Below are 21740 nucleotides of genomic sequence, written 5' to 3'. Positions count from 1 at the left end.
CTCTATGTTTGATCCTAAACAGTGGCCAAACAAATTGGTCAGTCAGAGAGTTACCAGAGTGAACCCAGATCCTGTTCTCACTTCAGACTTTTCTTTTGTAATATATTCATCCACTGATAGGATTAGTTGTTTCTGGCAAGGACAGTAATTATGATCAACCTCCAATTTCCCTTAAAGGTGTTATTGAACCACAATGTTGAACCTCTGTAGTCCATGTGAGGCAAGTCCAACCATAGGTAGAAATCTCCAGAAATTTGACCCAGCAATGAAAGAACAGTGATATTGAAACATCAAGGTGGTACAGCGGTTGAGCAGAACTCAGGTGGATTTCTATTACTTTACATTCTTTTGGTGATAAAAGGCCACAGGTTTGGAGGGTGCTGTTAAAGAAGTGATTTAGACATTGCAACTTATGGTTTTGACACACTGCAGCCATGCAGTAGAAGGAATGTATGTTTATAGTGGGGGTTGGGCTGTTAAGCAAGCAGGCTATGTGCTGGATGGTGTTATGCATTAAGAGTACGCAGATAAGGCGAGAATATGTCAGCACACTTGTCGCTTATAGATGGTGGAAAAGCATTGTGGTATCCCAGGTGAGTCATACACCATAGAATATCCTGTCTCTGATTTGCTTTTGTCGCCACAATATTTTGTGGGAATGGCTGAGTTAATATTCTAGATCCCTGGATATTCAGGAACTCCTGGGACTGAATTACAATCCAAAGATGCTGAAACCTACTCGTGAGATCAGCAAACCCAGAGAGACCAATTAGGACCTTCCTACAGCTTAGCTGCTCATCATCTTAAGCAGATCCAAAGAGAATGAACAGAGCAATAGAGGTTGCAATAGCTAAGACACCAGCACTGCATGCAGATGATGTGTAGTGCTAATGGTGGCAGCAGCGGCTGAGGGTGGAGGAATAATTGTGAGGGTGAAAGATCCTCCTTTTGCCTTTCTTGGCACCTCTATCGTGACAATTTCTTTACAATTCACTCACCATTTGTATAGTTTTAATTTCTGTAATGCTTTTGCCCATCATTTGTCTGAGACCTGTTTGTAACACTCAGCTTACGTTTATTACTTCCACCCTCACCTCTCCTCTCTGGTTCCATTAATGCAAACACAAAACAGGTTGTCTGTTGTCTCTAATCCCTAATGATTATCCATTTATATGGTTACAGCTTTTAAACATTTTCCTAAACGAGCTTTTTAAGTGTTAATTCATTGAAACTATATGCCCTGAAATTGCAGTCCATGACAAAATCAAAGTGTCATTTCTCGCCTTGGCTTTTCATATGCCACATGCTCAAGATGACACTTTTACATTGTCAGGAAACGCTGCCATCAGGCATTTGAATACAGAAAGATAACTGTTTATCAAATTTATCATTACATTACGGTGCTGATGGGTAGATCATTAAATTAACTCTTCCCTTTAAGAATTACTTTGTAACATATTTTGTGCCACCTCAGACTGCCCACATCATATCAAAACAATTAAAACAAATTAGTAAATCAATTGAATGCAGCTTTTACAAACCTAAGGTGTGCCCAGTCAAAGTGGTTTCCTCCAGACCAGCTGCAGGAGAGCTGCTTGAACATCAGTTACGGGTTCTGCCTCCTAATGTCATGTCACTAGTTTAATGAGACCTCAGGGACTCCCTAATACTTTTTGGCATAAATAGTTTTATTTTAATCTTTATGAAGTACTGCGATAATAAGCAGAATAGTATGTAGATACATGTCAGAAGGTTAGATTTCACTGGAAAGTGAAGTGGGTATAAATTATGGAAAATGTTTTGTTAATCAATATATTTCATCTTTTCTTCAAAAATGCATATAATTCAAAAGGAACACAATTTTGCATTCCAGTTATAAAATACATCAGACTCAATCAAATCTCTTCAACAAGGAATTGTGATGTGTTATTTCAAGAGCTGAAATTTTATAGAATTTCAATTTTATTTCAAATGTTAATATTTTAATATAACACTAATCACTACTGCCTTATATTTATTAATATTGCAAGTCAAAATATTTTACTCCATAAAATTAAACTTAAACCTACACAATTATTTCAGATGATTATTTAATTTTACAATTCTGTACCAAATTACAGTAACATTTATCAGAAAGCTACTGAATAGAACTTTTGTAGGAGCAGAGGAATAGCAGCAGAGGTTAAACTAAACAACTGAATTTTTCAATACCTACCCTTGTCATCGGTGAATTGTGCCGATCTGAGCAAGCTTGCCACCTGCTGACGCATTCTATTAAATACAATAGAGCGGCATTAGTTTTTAAGAAATTCGACTTCTCCAGGTTTGAACTCCACTGGCCACTGTAAGACAAGTGCATTGTTCAGTAATTCCATTATTCAATGCCTAGCGCTGATTTCTTTACGTCGTTGCTTACTCCCTATAATTCGTCTCATGTTAGTCATCCCAGGATCCAATACTTATCAATGAAATGCATTTTAAATTAAACCAGACAAAAACAATATTCAGATGATGGAGTATTTTTATGTATATGTGTACTCACCTGTAGCAAAGAGAGAATGCAGCATTCAGAAAGGCTGCGTATGAATAGACATTTTCTGCTTAGTTGCAAGTCAAGAAAATGTTTCCTCATCTAGGCAGAAATCGAGTGACCAACCTTTACCTGATGCTATGAGATAATCAAGGATACGAAACTCACTTGTTCGCTGGCTGAAGTTTCGCTAATGTGACACATGTGGTTTCTCAGTCTGCAAGGTATTTGGCGATGAATCTCGGAAGGTAATAGATGAAAAAGAGAACAAAGTTGACTGTCAATTTAAGACAAAATTGATACAACCCCAGAACGTTATTGTTGATATATTAAAAGATTACATTGAAAGTGCAGCCGCACTTGTCACTGCTTACAGTACCTTTCTATTCAAATCTTTTTGCAAAACGTAGGAATGAAGTTTGCAGCAGGAATTGATTTAGAAGTTACTTTTTAAAAAGGGCATTTCCCCAACTCTGCACGAAGTTTCAGCAGACTTGGTCTTTGGCATTTTGGAGCCTGCAGTAGGCGAGTAAGTCTGTTTTCTTTTCAAAATAAAACTCATTGCAATTCCAACCAATTACAAGATAAGTTTAGAAATTCTGGTCAGAAAAGGAATGTTCCATGTGAGGGAATTAATACATTCAAACCGGAGCTGGAGGAGAATTCTAACTCAACAAATTTGTTGGAAGCATACTTTGGGAGAGAAGAACCTACGTACAAGGCAATAGCATGGCACACGCTGGGAGAGGTAAAATGCTGGTCTCACACCCGTCACTCAAACCAATACCTTATTGAATACTTTTCTTGCTTTCAACTTATGCAAAAACCTTTGGCGCTCGCTGAAATTCACACTGATATCAGGAAGCGTCTTTGAAAGACGGAGAGTAAGGATCTTACGTTCTCTGGATCACTATACAGTACCATAACCCATGCATTGCAAGTCCTGTATTGCAAATGAGCTAAATTGACGATATGTTTCAATCTCAAACAAGGATGGGCTTTTCCTTCTCTGAAAGGCTGACAAGCTCATAGGAGTAAAAATGCAGTCAGTTTTAAAACACGGTTACAGTGACAGTGATTTCCTTGACAGGAAAACTTTTACTTTTAAAAGATTTTAAGCAAACTGGATTGGGAACGGGAGGAAAACTCTGCTTGGTACATCAACCTCATGTCTAAATGCGGATAAAATGGGTTTTAGTACATAATTCCTAGCGAGGACAGGTACATGCATTAAGTTTTGAAAATACCTAAACTGCATTTGAGATCATTTCATTAGAGGCAGAGAATAACCGAGTCAAGAAATAACAATAAGTATGCACAAAAACGTTAAGAGTATCGATCGGGGACAATTGGTAAAGTTTTCGGGCATCCTATTATGAAAGGAGGAAGAGATATACCAAAAGTATAGAATTCAAGTGAGAAGACGAAACAGGAACCGTTTCCGCTAGTTTCCGCCGTAGTGAGGTGTTTTGATGGGGCAAATAGGGAAAGCCCATTTCTTCTGGTTGATGTATCAGTGACAAGTGGTCTAAAGTAGGTCACTGGCAATTAGAAAGATGGAGACGTTTCTTTATTCGGGGCTATGGAAGCGTTCAATGCTTTGCCATAGCTGATTGAGTCAGACACCATTTCATCTTTTATTGGAAAACTGGATAAATATTTAAAGCCGAAGACAGCCTATGGCTCAGGGTAGGGAAGGAGGACTAACATTCAGACTACGATTGGCATAGACATGATGAAAAGTGCAATTTTAAGTCCAAAGTATTTTCTAATCCTTTAATTGAAATAGTAGGGATGTAAGTTTGGTAAGTTAGGATTGATAGATTTGACTAAAGAGGAGTTTTTTTGGCAATCTGACTTTACCTTAATTATTTAAAGCTTGTTTTTCGTAAGTGGCTGCATTTCTAATCACCAAAAGGCGGCTCTCAAAATCATGGATTAGTGGTGCTGGAAGAGCACAGCAGTTCAGGCAGCATCCAGGGAGCAGCGAAATCGACGTTTCGGGCAAAAGCCCTTCATCTTTATTCCTGAAGGGCTTTTGCCCGAAACGTCGATTTCGAAGCTCCTTGGATGCTGCCTGAACTGCTGTGCTCTTCCAGCACCACTAATTCAGAATCTGGTTTCCAGCATCTGCAGTCATTGTTTTTAGCTCTCAAAATCATAGTGAACGTTTTAAGAACGTGCTCCAAGTGAAATTGAAGTGAGTGAAATTGGGGAGTGAAAGATTATTAAAACACAGCATATTATAAACTATTCTTAGTTCAGTACCCAGATAAATTTGGAGTGAACAACAGATTTCGATATAGGCTGACTTTATTCAGAAAGCCATCAACTGATTTCGGATCCTATGCCATCAGTATTTTTTTTAAAAAAAGTGTTTAAGCAGGTATATCAAGGGAAAGGGCTGCTTCATAGCCTAGTTAATTTTTTAGTAAAATTTTGCACCAAGTAACATTTACTTTTTAAACGCTAATTTCGCTGTAACGATGGCAGGCCGAAGAAATATTGAGAAAGTCCTCTCTACCTACAATACTTTGAAGTCAAAAACACCCGAGTACTGAACACAAAGGTTTGGCTTCCTGAATTGCTGATCACTTATTTAAAAACTCCCGAGAAATGGGCCCCATCAGAAAGAAGATAAGCCTTCTTGGTACACGCCAGTCATATCATGAAACATGGAGAACAGGCTCTGGGAAAAAAAAATCTTCCAATATCACTGTCAGGGTTTGAAGCGTTCAATACGCCTTTTGGTACGGGTATACCCTGCCCTCTAGTGGTGTCTTAAACTCGAAGCACTTCGCAGATAATGGTTACATTCTTCTCGTACATTAACTTAAACAATTTTCTTTGTATGTTACAACAGGGCAACAATTTCTTTTAAATGTTGTTTTCACGAATTTATTTGGTGAACGGAAAATGTATTCAAAGTTGTAGGAATCAAACGCCCCAGATTAAAAGACAGATGAGGTAGAGTGCAATGGTAAATCCAGTATCCTTAGAGGAATTTAAATAAAGCAGGTTTATGAACAGTTATATGCAAGCTTCCAGATACATTTTTCAACTTTACGCGTTCCATTATAATTTTATTAAGCTTTAACCAGGAGGGCCTTATGGTACATCCAAAGAAGAAATCTTCCCAACATATACCAAGGGCAGGTAAACAGCAGAACAAAGATTCTTGGTCAGTAATGTAACAAGGAAACTTAGATCCTCTATGATACAGCTCCAGCCAACTTGAACATACCAGCTGGTGCCAACACGCATTCAGTCTCTCCTCCAATTGAGGTAAATACAGACCTCTCTCTCTCTCCTTTCTCCCTCTGCAGTGTTCCTAACACAAATCTGACTCACCTTCAGGCAAAGAATTCAAATAAAATGTGCTTAAAACAGTTGGCTTTTTTTCATTCAGGAAAAATCTAGCAGAATATTTTCAGAACTTCAGCTTTGAGTGTAGGAAGAGATGAACAATTATTGTCTGCTGTAGGAATCTCCCGAGAAGGTTTAATCCACCATACATCAAAACAGAGACACCACTCAAATAAGTATGAGAGAGACTGGGATTCAAACAAACAATTATGTGGGGTGAGGGGGCACAACAGGACAGCAATGGGAAATGGAGAATGAACATGGGATGGAAGAGAACTACAGAACATGTGATTGTTTAATTACTACATCAAGCATTTCCTGAAGAATTGGAAGAATCAATAAATGTAGATACTTTGATTGTGGGTAAAAAGTGAATGAATCAATAATGCTGTTATTGTAAGTTAAGAACAAAAGGAACAGAGGTGGAAGACTCAAAGAAAATGGGAACCCTGAAGTTGTCATCGTATCCAAGAGTACTGTTAATGTACAAAGTGGAAAAGTCCCTCAGTTCTCTTTTGCAGGCTCACCCAAACATCAGCCCTCAGGCCTCTTAAAATGCCTGAACACTGACATGTTGCACTACAGAAACAGGACCTGCTATAGGATGGATGTTGTGAAATTTGAAAGGATTGCAGAAAAGATTAAGTATGTTGCCAGGTTTGAGCTACAGGGAGAGGCTGAATAGACTGGGGCTATTTTCCCTGTGGTGGAGGCAGGTGGTGACCTAGATGTTTACAAAATCGTGAGGGGCATTGATAGGTTAAGTAGACAAGGTCTTTCAGTGGGGGAAATAGAAAACTAGAGGGCATAGATATAGGGTCAGAGGGGATAATTTTGAAAGGGATCTAAGGGGCAACTTTTTCAGGCAGAGGATGGTGCATGTATGGAATGAGCTGCTAGAAGTGCTGGTTGATACAATTACAATATTTAAAAAGCATCTGAATGGTATATGAATAGGAAAGGTTGAGGGGGATATGGGCCAAGTGCTGGCAAATAGGACTAGACTTGTCCATGCTGACCAGGTATCTTAGCTAAGTTGGACTGAAGGGTCTGTTTCCATTCTGTATATCTCTGACTGACAGAATTTAGGACATCAAATCTGCACCTGTTCTAGAGGGGCCAAAAAAAAAAAAGCAGAAAAACCACCATGGATAGTTTCAATCCTTTGGTGCTGAGAGAGGTATTCTCACTAGTTCTTCAGTTGTTGCAACGGCCCTTCTCAAAGGGCTGCTGAACTAGAAAAATAGTCGTCAGAATTTGTACGCAGCAAGATTCATAACATACTTTGCATCAGTCTCCTGGGTCCATTATATACCTAAAACTGGAGGACCACAACAGATTAAATGCATGACAATGTACCAAAATATGGTACATGTTCCAAGTTTGGGGAAATACTAATTTCCAGCCAAACATGCCCAAATAATATTTGCTGACTATCATTAAGTCCCAGGATGTTAACTCAGGCTTACTTCAAGACACCTCCACTGAAGCACTACTTCAGGCAGTGGAGGTGACAAGAGACAAAATGGCTATTATTTTCACTTTGCTTTCATCATGTTACACTGCTGTAATTTGGCATAGTTACCAGATTTCAAAAATGTCTTGACTACAAATTCAAATTACACAGCATCTGTTAGAAGAAACACAGCCAGAGTATGCTACCTACTGTCTTGAAAAACTGGTGGCCTAAAATTTGGAACAACTCCATGCCCCTTTGGGTCCAGTATTTCAGACTTTGAAAGCATTCTTTCGAATTGCACATACTAATGTTGGACAGGGTCAAAGAAAATACAAAATGGAAGAACAATTCCAAACATCTTTGGCTTTGGTGTTGTGAAAATGTACATTAAGTTATATCCAACCTGCAAACCCAAATCAAGAGCACAGTCTGCAGAATTACATGCAACTAAAACAAGCTAATTATAAACAAGAAAGCAGCACCCTCAGCATAAGATAGTTGCAAATGAGACATTCCACTTTGACCTTCAGTTGATGAACAAAGAACAATGCGACTCTCATGAAAGACTTAATTACAGTTTTAGCATTTCAATTCATCAATACCTATACTGAAGTCCGTTATTCTCAAACATCATTTTAGACAGAAACAGACTGCCTTGGTTGGGGGTGGGCAGGAAATTATGGAAAAAGGGAAGAAAACATTGCAACACTGGAGATGAAAAATTATCGGTTTATTCCAGCACACATTCTGACATCAGAACGTGCATATTTTTTGTAGATAATACAAGGATTCAGTAGGCTGTGTATTTATACTCTCATTGCACAATAATTAATCTGGGGGGGGGGGGGGGGGGTGGAGGGGAGAGTGTTAACAGCCATTACAGCACCTTTTGCAATAACAAGCCACTTGAAGGGATTTAAAGAAAAGGGCATTTCAAAGGAGCTGACAGTAGCCAAACAGGATCCAATTTCAATGTATAAACAGTTCTTAAAAATTCTTCCCACCTCCAGGATCACACATTGCATAACAAGAAAGGCAATTTAATTGACAAACCACAAAGCCTCTGCAAACAGTAGTCAATAACTGGACATCAGGAGTGCCTCCTTAAGTTTGGTCACACCTTGCAATATTCCCCCCTCTGCAGGAAAATATCTCATGAATCACATCTAAAACAATATGTTACAAGGCAAACCTCAAAGTTAGAGATCAAAGATTCAAGACGCAGGGTTGGTGAGATGTATAGGACCGTAGCCACATTTAAGCCTGTTGTTTATTAACTGCTAGTTTCTGGTCATAATGACATGGAAATTGCCCCCCACCTGCTTTAGAACTTGTCATGTTATCAAAAATGAAATGCTTGTTGAACACACAAGCAATCTCATCTTCAAGTTTGAATAGTAAAAGCTTATGATCTACAGCCTTTAAGAAAAAAGCAAATCAAGGGCTATTTCGCAAATCAACCTGCTATGGTCCTTTGTGCTTCAAGTATTTATAAGTAGAATATGTAAAACGTAATCTGCCAGATAAATTGATCTAACTTGGGTGATTCTGCTCCAGTGCAAGATTCAGACATACATCTCCAAAGTTCTGGAAATCAAAACACACAGGCCTAACATTTACAAAGTTTGTATATCATTCACTGATTAGTGCTGACTTTTCATTGACTTGCTAGGAAATGTGATTAAATTATTAGGGCATGCTGATAAGCAAAGTTAGTTATTTTTAACATAAATCTTATTTAAAATTACCAAGTAGCTCTTAAGAGTCGGAATTCCATGAAAAGGACAAAACATCTGAAGCCAGAGACCGATTTATTGATAACCCAAGTTTAAAACAGATCTGTGAAAGAAATAAGCTATAAATATGAAGGTATTAAGTTATTAAGGAACATGGAAGGTGGGGGAAGAGATGTTTAAGTGAATACTGAAGCAAATGAACAATATATACTCAATCACCTGCAAAGTGTGCTAGTATGAATTCTAATCACACTGAAAGCATACAAAAAATATATAGTGGCAATTTTATGATGTATAGTAGGGGGAATGTGAAACAGTACATATAGTGGTAACATTGGGGAGTTCTTGTCTATTAGGATATACAATATTTTTGTATAAGGCTCTGCCATAGAGAATAATCAATTAAACATATACTGGTTTACCACTACCCACATGTAATATCTCTCTTTCTCTCTCTCCCGTTTACTTGATTGGTCAGTTGACCATTTTCTCAGATGCCTATTATTAAAGCATAAACTCTTTTCACTTCGTCTCATTAATCGACGATGGCAGCCAAGTGGTTATTCGTGGTCATTACTGATAGCATTTTGAATGAAATATTATTCAGCAGAGATCAATGGCTTTGCATTCAATTCATTTCATTGTTGGCATGTATTTGTATGTTCTGCAGTATTAGTAAACAGAACAAATCAAATAAGCTAATGACAATAGTTTCCTGCAGGAATTCAGAACATCTGCAATGCAACTGTAGGATGCTGAAAATTACCACATCAAACCATACAGCTAGTTCAGGGCCTCCATTTCCCTTCAGTCCATCCTCTATTTATTTTAATGAAATTCAAGATTTATTATTATTTCATTTGCACATTTTATGGCGTTAAGCTTTTGCAGTGAAGGAATATTTCAAGTGTTCTAGGTCAACTGAACTTGAAAGGGGGACAAAACTGTAATCTGCAATGTACTGTAGGAATGACACCAGTACTGACTCTAGTGCAGAGATTCTGGACCATTCTAAGCAGCAGGTTATGCCACGTGAACTGTCAGGGCAAAGTTATTTATGCAGGCAGTATCCCCTCTTGAAGCCCTGCAAAAATCCCTCAAAACTATAATTGGTCTTTACACAAAGATCAGGTAACTGTACTTTATTTTACTATCGGCAGTAGCAGCATACACTACTACAATTATCTCAACTTTCACCTTGGGTCCACAAACCAAAGTAAAAAAAACATTGTGGTGTTGGGCAGAAAGCAGGGGTGGATAATGCACAGATGACACTTGTAAGAACGTAACAATTGTAGAAGTACTCAGGTCATGAAAGTGATGTTATCTTAATCCATTTGTACAACAGTACAAATCAGATCAAAAGGCTGGACCAACAAAATATTATTCTGGCATGATTGTGGGTTTGGTACTTTGCAAAGCCACCACTGTACTGACACAGCTAGACCTCCCAGTGTACAGATACAGCTTACAGAATCGCTTAGCGTTAATCCACAAAAGTTCAGGACACAATGTTCTTCTCATCAAGAGAAAGGGCACCGCTCTAATCTTTAATGCAAGTCCTGTTGTGCTCTGCTTGCGTTTTGTTTTGTCTGCTGTGGCATCAGTAGACCTGGATCATGAGAAGTTGGCACAGTCATTCCTATGGCTGGGCTACACAGCAGCTCTGGGTGTGCCATTATGAGTCACTGTCTTCATGTTCTGCATGTTCACTTGGTGGCTGCTTGGTCTGTGAGCACTCACTCCAACCTCAAATACCTCATGGATGGCTTTCCGAAAACAATGGAAATTGTAGTCTATCAACCCTGTAACAAATCATTAATAAGAAATACAACTTTAGTTTTCACTTTTCATCATAACCACTCTGGAGAGGTAGACAGCGTTTGCCATATTATATAGGCAGCATAAATTGAAGAGTATTTAAATGGTTATTGGATAAACATATCGATGAAAATGGAATATTGCAGGATAAATAGGCTTCAGATTGTTGCACTGATCTGTGGATCCAAAGGCCGAAGAGCCTGTGCAGTGCTGTATTGTTCTACGTTCTAAGTAATTCAGACTAAGCGTACTTTAACTTAAGCTGAGCTCCACGAGTTATAAATTCAGATCATATTCAAAATAATGGAACCAGTAAAACAGTTAAATGATAATCAGGAGAACCCTTGCAATATCCTTGCTAATGAAATGTTTGACATACTTCAATTCCTGGAAAGTGTACAGTTGAGTTGGATAGTACTTGTATGTGGGAATATGAAGATGAAGCACGAGACTGACACTAGTTAATTGACCCATTCTGCCTTATCCACGTCTAATAGTCTCCTTCTGCACCCTAATAATTCGGTGATTGTGGGTTAAGATGGCATGTATGGTTCAATCCAAGCCAAGAAATCCTCAAATCCAAAATGTAGAAAGACAGCTGACACTATCATGCATTTCTACAAAAAACCCCAGCAATTGTTCCTCCAAACTGTTCTTATAGTATGGTCATGTTTACCTTTCTGGCATGGGCAAGGGATAGATTAGTCCTCAGTGCCATTTCCTAAGCAACATAACAGAACAGTTTTATTGGTTTGGTGTAAATTTCACCTTTCCTTAAAGTAACAAAGTGAAAATTATTGGATTGAGAAAGGAAAATAAAAAATCTTAAGGTAAGCTTTACCAATGCATTGCCAAAAATTCTGGAACAAAATTGAAAATGTTCTACTAGCAACACTTCAGAAGAAGTGGACCACAAATTCAGACCAGTGCAACCTCAATAGATTGAGGCACGGAGAAAGACCATAAAAAAGGAATGCGATTGCTACAACCCTTGCAGGGAAAAAAATTAGCATATTTATTCATCAACAATTGCACCCTAGTTTACATTACCTTTTCTCTCAAAGCTTTCCTCTCTTAGGATGCATACAAGAGCAAGAAACCTAGTCACTTCCTTCAGGTACAGGACTGTTGTGTTGTTGAGTTTGATAATTGCCATAGACTCTTTATCATAAGCACTTCCAGTGCCATCTTCTTTAAGTCTGCAGGGAATTTATTATATGTATTACTTCATAGATCAAAGCTTCCTGCTTCTCTAGGATGTAATTGAATATGATAGAAAATAAACTCAAGTCATTAATATATTGCTGCAGTATATAAATTTCAGACCGTAGACAGCAAATTATGCAGGGTTTGCTAGAAAAACTCCAGAATAGGAAACCATTCCATCTATGTTCTTGGGAAAATTTTAGTCACTACAATATGAATTAGAAAAGTGCCATCATGTTCACCATACCATTGTCTGGAAAAAAAAAGTGTTCATAAATGCTTTGCCAGTATTTGAATTTAAGAAAGATGACAAGATGAAGAACAGGATCGAAGGTGACAGTTTAAATAGACAAAACGCTGTTTTCAGTAAATAACTGATAAATATTCAGTTGAGGCCTGGATCAGTGTCCCTAACTTTCAGCATTCCAGGAAGAATCTGAAGGCCACAGTGGGCTGAGAAGATTTATTCAAATGATAAGGGATACAAGACTCCAGTTAAATAGAGAGACTCAAAAAAACTAAATTCATTCTCTTTAGAACTGAGACAGTTAAGCTGAAGTGTTTGAAATCTAAGAGCCTTGATGCAGTAAATAAGGAGAAACTGTTCTCGGTGACACACAAGTCAGTGGAAAAAAAGACTTCAAATGATTGGGAAAGGAAACAGAAGCAACGTGAGGAAACTATTATTTTACTCAACAACATGTGATCTAGAATCAGCTGTCTGAAAGATGGTCAAATGAACTCAACACATTTCAAAAGGTGTCTGGATAAGTATTTGAAGAAAATATTCATAAGCCATGGGAAAACTTCAGAGGAATTAATTATTTTACAATTAACTATTGAACTAATTAATTTAGTAGCATTTCAGACAGCTAGCACAGACCGAATATACATGATTCCAGCAAATTGAGCTTTACAGATGTGATGATCCATACCACTCCACCTCAATGGGAACTTGTAACCTGCTTGAGTAACAAGTCTTACATTTCAAGTGGGAACAATGGAAAACAATCACAATGCCAAGTCTGAAACATAGCTTGAAACAGTTATTACTAGAGGCATCACAGCAGGATCCTTTAAGTACTAAGTCATAACTCAACTGAAACCATAATGTGCAGTTTTGAAAAGGTTTCTTGCCCTCCTGCAGAAAGGTCAATAATGAAGGGATACAAATTTGAGGCAAATGGCAAAACAGCCAGAGGTGGGATAAGCAGAATTTTGTTTTTAAACATTTTAGTGTGCCATTGTGCAGATTTAATAACAGCTTTCAAAAGGGAATTGGATAAATACTAAAGGGAAAATAAAACTGTTAGGCTATGAAAGAGAGGACAAGGGAATAGGATTAATTAGATAGGCTTTTTTTTCAAACTGCTGACACAAGCATTATGGCTGAATCCTGCTGTGCTGTGCCCTGCTGTGATTGGGATTATAGGAAAACACTTCTCCACAACAGGGATTTTGGAGAAGACCAATTTACTTACACTCCAGCAGAGTAGATGAAAATGAAGCAGATATTTCTTGTGACTTGAAACCAGACAGAATAATGAAAATCATAATACAGGGTTCAAAAGTGTATTAAAAATTGTAAATATTTATTAATGCTTCCAGTTACTTACCCATAAATGCAGGAGACATCAATCACCACATCAATCATATCACAACACAGCTCATATGACTGCATGTCTACAGGCGAACTGTCCGTAGCAATATAAATTTTACTGACTACATCAAAAAGAAAGGCCTTCTCAATCCCAGAATTCTGCAGAAAACAAAAACATTTAGTTTACCATATTTTAATTTTTTAAAAACCACTGCTTTAAGAAGAGTAATTTTCACCAACTCAAAACCAATTCTTGTCAAGATTAATTTTGGACTGTTACAGTAAACAGTGCAATGATAGCATACCAGCAACTGCTGATTACAACGCAGACAGACGATCAGGCTACAACTTCTGTTTTGGTTGTTAAATTTCACTTTAGTCATTTCTTGGATACAATAGAATTTATTCCTCGGAATTCCAAGTCATTTAATTGAAATTATTTATATCAATGCCTGCAGTACTAAATTCTCATGTGTTATTGGTGGTGCATAACTCAAATGGTTGGAAAATGACTTAAGGTGCACATATAACAAATCAGAAGACGACTAATTGAAGCATATTGTGAACAGCAGCCAGTAATAGAAGAAAAACAGAATAAACGATAATGGAAGAAAAAGTAGCCCAGAGGTGGTTCAACAGGTTGATCCTGCGTAAGGGAAGTTGGAGAGGCTGAGCCTCTTTCATTAAGAATGAAAAGTGACGCGGTTGAAACAGAAAAGATTCTTACAGAAACTTAATAGGTAGATCATGAGAAGCTATTTTTCCTTGAGGTAATTGCAGAGTAAGGGGTTCCCCTATTAGGGCAGATATTAAAGGATTTCTTCTCAGAAGGCAGTGAATCACTAGAATGCTTTATTACACAGCACTGGGGAGACTGGGCCATTAAATATAGTTTAATAATCAGATTTTTAAATCAGTAAGGGAATCAAGGGTTATGGGGTAAAAACATAGGCAAGTGGATTTGAGGATTATCATATCAGCCACAAACTTATCAAATGGCAGAGCTGACTTGAGTGGCTGAATGGCCTACTTCTGCCCTTATGCTGTGATCTTAAAAAGTCAATGTTAGATTTAGAAAATGTGTAGATTTGTAAAAAAAGGGGGAAAAATTATGACATTCAAAGTTCAGATCTCCAAGAAATCTTCAATTGAAAACTTTACTGATGTAATTCGTTGTGGAGAGGATCAAAGAGCAAAACATTGAGAAGGGGGTTAAAAATGATGAACACTTAAGTGATTAATTGTAGTCACAAAAATTTAAAGATTGTCCATTGTGATTTGCACTTTCCATTCAGTGTGTATATTTCCAACACAAACACAGTATAATGTTGCAATCCATCTGAGATATTACACTAGCTCATTTTCTGCCCATGCAAACTTTTAAGATTCAACTAATTAATTTCACTTCAATGGGAAACTAAGGCAAATTATCTGAAGATAATCTGTAAAAAAAAAAGCAGCAACACCAATAAGGAAGCAGAAAACGTTGCTCTTGCATTAACTTTATGCACAAATAATCACTGACAACTGCATTCCCTGCTTTCTTTCCAAATTTGTAATGTGTAGGAATCCCAAAGAGCAAACATTTTTAATACTGAAAATGTCCCAAGGAACTAGAGGTGTAATTGAAAGTAAACAAATGTGCAAAAAGAGGAGCTATTGCACATATATGAAATAGTTTGGCTCCACCTAGCAGTGACATTGGCTACAAACACAGCTTTTCCCAATAACCTTTGAAAGATGGATGAAAGGTTTCACTATTTCCTAGGTAAATTGTCATTGGGTCTCCCAATAACATGGCCAAAACTTGCATCCCAGGCAATTCAAAGATTGTGCCTCAACACCGAAGGCCTCAAATCCCACAAGTTATACAATGAGCAAGAAATTTAAACAAAAAACATCTAAATAATTCAATTGTCTACTAGTAGCATAATTTCCTAATTTACTTTTCAAAAAAGGAATCAAGTTGCAGAACCTCACTCCTACTGTATTTCCTGAACAAAATGCAGTGGATTCCAATATGATTTTTGTGACTTCACTCCCAAGTTATACTGCACACTTTGCATTGTTTGTGAAAGTTTAGCATTCCACAATGCAAAACATATGGCATAATTATCCAATAGTAGATTAACTTCAGTGTAAAAACAGATAGAAATAAGACTGGATCAGAAGTCTGAGCTGACATTTCCAGTCAAAATGTATTTTTAGTTTAATAAAATAAATTTTCCTTTATCTACTCTGGATTGAAATGCTTTTAATCTAGGTACTCACCGATATAAAGATGTTAAGTAGATTTTCCAGTGTTGGCAGCTGTGGGATAAGCTTCTGTACAACTTTACTAAATGCTTCAAATATCGAATGATCATAGATACTGGTCAAGTAAAAGCTGGCAAAAAGGCAGACAATATAATCAGTAATATTGAACAGAATTCTTCTAAGTCAAGATTATTCAACCAGCCCACAAGCATATTAATAAAAGTAAATTGAAAGAAACTGAAGAGATTTCACACAAATTAAGCTGTAGTTTTAACTTAACATGTTTTAACTAATATTGCGCTTTTTAAAACATTCTACATATTTTTGGAGAGAAATTCTAGAAAGTGAGATTGCACAATTACTACTTAATTAAGCTCTTTGGTGACCTGCACACGATCACATTTTTCCAAAGCCAGAAGAACCAAATTTGGGGTTAGATTGCAGTGCCTACACAATGGTGGGTTCACTGCTGGTCATTCTCACCAGCACAGGTCTTAATTATCTCCTGTTGTGGAGAGAGGATGGATTAATATAGAGCAGAGAGTTTGCACATTATAAATTTCTCCACAAATTTTTCTTCTGGCTATCCTGAAAAAGTCCTTTTTGATAAACTTCTCCGAAGCTTTGCAACTCTCAAACAGAATGCTCATTAACTGAAACTAAGTTTCCAGCCTTATGGTCCACCAAGACTGTAAAGTAACAAAGTCAATATGCTGTGCATGCAGTATATTCAAAGTTCATCATTGTTTGAGGAGTTCGGTGTAGAAACTTGTCAATGAGCTGTGCATCTCCAAGAAGAGGTTGTGAAAGAGACATGTACTGTCCAACACAAGGGCTTTAAAAAGAATAAGACAGACCAGTTACCCTAATCATATGACCTTGCATTAATGTTAAATTTCAAGCAGCAAATCTGCATGCATAGTTTTATTCAGAGACAAACAAATGAAAATCTTTTAATGCCTCAATATAGTGCTAGAAGGAAGCAGAACTGTTAAAGGCACAACTGGTCTGCAGGAACAGCACATGTACACCCTTTAGCATTGTCACTTTGCCAGTTTAGTCATGCAAATTGATTAGTTCGAAGAAAGGTAAAATAAATAAATTAGGAAGGACAACAGAACTGCAAGAAATGTTTAATGTTTCTGTAGTTCAAGGCTATATAGTGTTACAAAATTAATACTTTAATACGGCTTCAAAATCTTAATGAACATTTATTTAATTATCACACATTAAATGCAATTGAAACTAGCTGTTCTAGCAAAATGGGCTTTTCCCTGGATATATTAGACCATAAGACATAGGAGTGGAAGTAAGGTCATTCGGCCCATCGAGTCCACTCCGCCATTCAATCATGGCATATGCGCATTTCAGCTCCACTTACCAGCGTTCTCCCTGTAGCCCTTAATTCCTCTAGACAACAAGAATCTATCAATCTCGGCCTTGAAGACATTTAGCGTCCCGGCTTCCACTGCACTCCGTGGCAATGAATTCCACAGGCCCACCACTCTCTGGCTGAAGAAATGTGTCCGCATTTCTGTTCTGAAATGACCCCCTCTAATTCTAAGGCTGTGTCCACGGGTCCTAGTCTCCTCGTTTAACTGGAACAATTTCCTAGCATCCACCTTTTCCAGGCCATGTATTATTTTGTACGTCTCTATTAAGTCTCCCTTTAATCTTCTAAACTCCAACGAATACAATCCCAGTATCCTCAGCCGTTCCTCATATGTTAGACCTGTCATTCCAGGGATCATCCGTGTGAATCTCCGCTGGACACGTTCCAGTGCCAGTATGTCTTTCCTGAGGTGTGGGGACCAAAACTGGACACAGTACTCCAAATGGGGCCTAACCAGAGCTTTATATTGACAGCGTAAAACATTTAAGTAGAAAGCATAGAAAGATCTACCCAAGGAATCATCCTAAAAGAGTCAAGGTTATTTAGGAAAAGCTATACCTATCTAATCTTGATAAAATAAGCTGAGTGTGTGTAAATTACATTGGATCAAAACAGGGCATTTGGCACAACCAGTCCATACTGGTGTTTATGTTTATTTAAATCACTTCATATCTGCTGCCATCTAGTAGTGTTTGCAGGGATGAGAGAGTCCAAATGAAAATAGAGACTAGAGTTTGTTAATTAAACCATAATTGACTATAAGGTACAGAAGGAGAAACAAGCCATTCAGACCATTAGGTCTCCTCCACCATTTGATAATGGTTGACATATTTCTCAATCCCATTCTCCTGCTTTTCTCCACGTAACTGGGTCACATCACAACTGGTTATACACAGGGAATAACTATTCGGTTTTGTACTGCACCAGCCAAAATAAAAATCATGCCCGGGTCTCTTCCTAACCAACCTTTAACCTAGTCTTTAACACCATATCTAAACTTTATCAGGATAACCTGTATTCCTTATACGTATTGAGCCTTCCTTGAATGGATCAATATCATACACTTTAAATATTCCACATTCCTAGCATTTTTCAGATTCCTCTGAATTCTCTATTCAATCTCTTGGCAACTAGCTTACATCATTGGCCTTTAGTTTCTACCATCCCTTCAAGTAGAAGTATTTTCAATACCTAAAATTATGCAAGGTTTACTAGAGTAAATGCCTCAGAATTGCTTGATTTTCTAAGAGAGAGAGAAAGTTTTATGAAACAGAGCAAATTTTGCCTTATAAACAACCAGTTCATTCCTCTTGATATGAGCAAAAATTGCTACGAATGTCACAAATTGGAAAAAAATTGGTGACAAATTCAGTATTTTCAAAATTTGGAAATATGTCTTCAAAATCAGCCAGAATTTTAAACCTTCTTGTACATTACTTTTATTAAGGACCTACTTGCTGATAGAGAGAACAGCTAGTACGATAGCAAGAGCAATGGTTCACTTGGACCTTTCAACAAGCAACAGTATTAGCAAACGAAGTTTAAGGATGAGTGAGGAGGAGGAATAACTATTCCGAAGAGTAAATTAGAGTTAAATCTAGTAGTAAGGTAGGAAATAATTGGATCAAGAAACAATTTGCCACTTGTCAGAATGAGACTCTGGTTTACACAATTTCTGGGTCAGAGGTTGTTTGTTAATGCATTAAATAATTGCTTTATTAAAGTGATATTTACAAGAATAATTTACCATCTTGATTTACTGCAAATTTTAAACATCTACAGCAAAGCATGGGTGAGATTCAATTCATGTGAGGAGAATTGGACAGCATTTCTGGAGAATTGCAGCCAATTTTTTGAATGTTTGGAGAATTTACATATTAGCAGGAGGGCAAATCATTTATTTTTCATCAAGATCACAAAATGAATTAAGATATAGGGCAGTAAAATGATGGAAGCAGAGATTCTAAATTACCAAGACTGCGAAATAACTGCAATGATTTACTTTCATATCAACGGTTAATTACAAATACATTTCTGAGATATCTTTCATACCAAGCTTGACAGCAATGCATCAGGTATTCTGTCATTTACATCACTTACCTCAGGTGGAGTTTCTCTAAACCAGCATCAGCAAGATCATCATTGGCTCGCTGGTGAATATCTCTTTGGGTTTCTATCTTGTGATCATCGGATAAACCATCTACTTTGTGAATGAATACTTCAAAATTGATTTCAGGATTGACTTTGTATGCTCTGGATACTGTCAAGTGAAGTCTTGCTAGAGCTTCCATATAATCATCCTGTCGAGGACACAACATTCATCAAGACAACGTGGTAATGGCAACAGCTCTTCCAAAGAAACTACAGAGTCGTGAACACAGCCCAGTCCATCACCCAACCACAGCCTTCCATCTATTAGCTTCACCTATACTGCCTGCTGATTTGGGAAAGCAATCAAAGACCCCGCCCACCCTGGCTATAATCTCTTCCACCCTGTGGAAGTAAAAAACGTTTGTATACATGTCTGAACAGTTTCAAGAACAGCTTTTTCTCCCCCCCATTATCAGACCTTTGAATGGACCTCTTAAATGTGAGCGTTGACCCTGTGCACCTTTTCAGTGGCTGTAACATTGCATCCTGCACTGTTACCCTGATGCACTTGTATAGTATATTCTACTAATGAAGCACACAAGACAACACTCTTCATAGTACCTCGGTACACATGACAATTAAATCAAATCAAACCTGAATTTAGAAAGAAAAAACACATGACACCATCAGCATGAAAAAACAAAAACCATACGTTTGCTTTCCTGAAACAGCAATCACTGTAGCCTTAACTATTTTGTTCACCATTCAGACCATGTTAACTGTTTTGGCATAACAAAAGAAAATCAATTCTGACAAGAACAGTAATTCAGTTTTATGGTTGCAGCAGGAAACAGCTGTATAGGTCATATCATAGTGTTCAAAATTATTTTCAAGGTAACTACTGTCTCTCCTCTCTACTTGCCCCACCCCCACTAGTTGAAAAATGAACTTTCAACTCACATTAAAGTTTTATTCTCCAGTTTGGTTAAGAATACATGTGCTGGCAAAGAATCAAACATTTGCCAGTCATGTCTACACGTATCAGCGACATCTATTTTTAGTATATAATCCACAAACAAGAAATAAAACAAGCTTACTGATTATACTTTTGGAAATATAATGCAAAGTAGAAATTCATGCAGAGGGAAAGAGGTATTTTAACCAGGAATTACTATAAACTGCAAAAAAGTAAATGCTCCAGAGTGGAGGGTAAAGGCAAAAATCAAGAGGCCGACCTCCAATGAGATCAGTGATGGAATGATATCACTAATCACAGTGACACGTGCTGGGAAATATGCTGATTATGTAGAACTGGTGAATATATCTAGTTTTTAAAGTAAAAGTAGAGGTTTCAGCTTGTGTTTAGGTTGCCAATGTTTTCTCAGAAAATAACTAAGCATTAGATTGATAGTTTTTAAAGTTTATAAAAATGATATTATATTAAACTTTAAGGATAGGGAATCCAGAGTCATTAGATCATAAATTTAATTAAATAATTAATTAATCAATGTGATCTAGAGTAAACATGCAATCAGTGTTTGCAGCTAAAGGAACTTCGGATCAGAGTTGAGGAGATAGGATCAAAGGTGCAGACATTGTCACACTTTGCTCCAGAGAACGGTCATATCTCTCATTACGCAACTCAAAATTGATCTATGATCAGGGACAAGAAGATCTGACCACAGGTGACGCAGTTCTGAGGATCTCGAATTTAAAACCGAGGAGCCTTGACCTTGACCCCGTATTTGTCTAATGGTCACATTGCTTTTGCAATCAGATTTTTCCCGGGGGGGGAGAAAGAAAGAGAGGAGAGAGTTACTGGTTGAAAGGGACAGAATAGGAATATGGCAGTGGTAAGGGACAGTATGTTCTCTGCAGGTCATAACTGGGGGCCCCACTGGCTGTGTTGTCTGCCCATTACCACAACTGCGGACATCTCTTCAGGGCTGGAGAAGAATTGGTCACATTGTTACCAATAATATTAGTAGGAGGTTCTGCTGAAAGATTTTGAACAGTTGGGTGCTAAATTAAAAAGCAGAGCCTCCAAAAGTAATCATCTCTGGATTACGCCCAAGCTACGAGCAAACTGGCTTAGAGTTAACAAACTCAGAGTTAAACCATGGCTCAAAGATTTTTGTGGATTGGAATGGATTGGAGTACATGGGACACAGCATCAGTACTGGAATAGAAGGGAGCTATTTGGGTGCGATAAGATTCCCCTGAACTCTCCTGCTGAATCAAATAATTAGGACTATAACAAAAGGCTTTAAACTAAATGGGGG

The 21740-nt window shown here is 37.6% G+C and overlaps 1 protein-coding gene across 1 annotated transcript in view; it reads right to left on the bottom strand.

Moving 5' to 3' along the window:
• Positions 1-8066: 8066 nt before the first annotated feature.
• rragca (Ras-related GTP binding Ca) overlaps positions 8067-21740 on the bottom strand; it is a 50284-nt gene continuing 36610 nt past the window's right edge. The window contains exons 2-6 of the mRNA XM_043717819.1: positions 19468-19667; positions 15990-16104; positions 13735-13877; positions 11963-12111; positions 8067-10896 (exon numbers count right to left, since the gene is read on the bottom strand). Of these exons, the coding sequence (XP_043573754.1) occupies positions 10745-10896; positions 11963-12111; positions 13735-13877; positions 15990-16104; positions 19468-19667 (759 nt within the window). The 3' untranslated portion in view covers positions 8067-10744. The remainder of the gene's footprint in view (positions 10897-11962; positions 12112-13734; positions 13878-15989; positions 16105-19467; positions 19668-21740) is intronic.

The sequence above is a fragment of the Chiloscyllium plagiosum genome, chromosome 27 (assembly GCF_004010195.1).
Source record: "Chiloscyllium plagiosum isolate BGI_BamShark_2017 chromosome 27, ASM401019v2, whole genome shotgun sequence".
NCBI lineage: Eukaryota > Metazoa > Chordata > Chondrichthyes > Orectolobiformes > Hemiscylliidae > Chiloscyllium > Chiloscyllium plagiosum.
The sequence above is the reverse complement of the archived record's forward strand: the minus strand, read 5'-3'. Positions and strand labels throughout refer to the sequence as shown.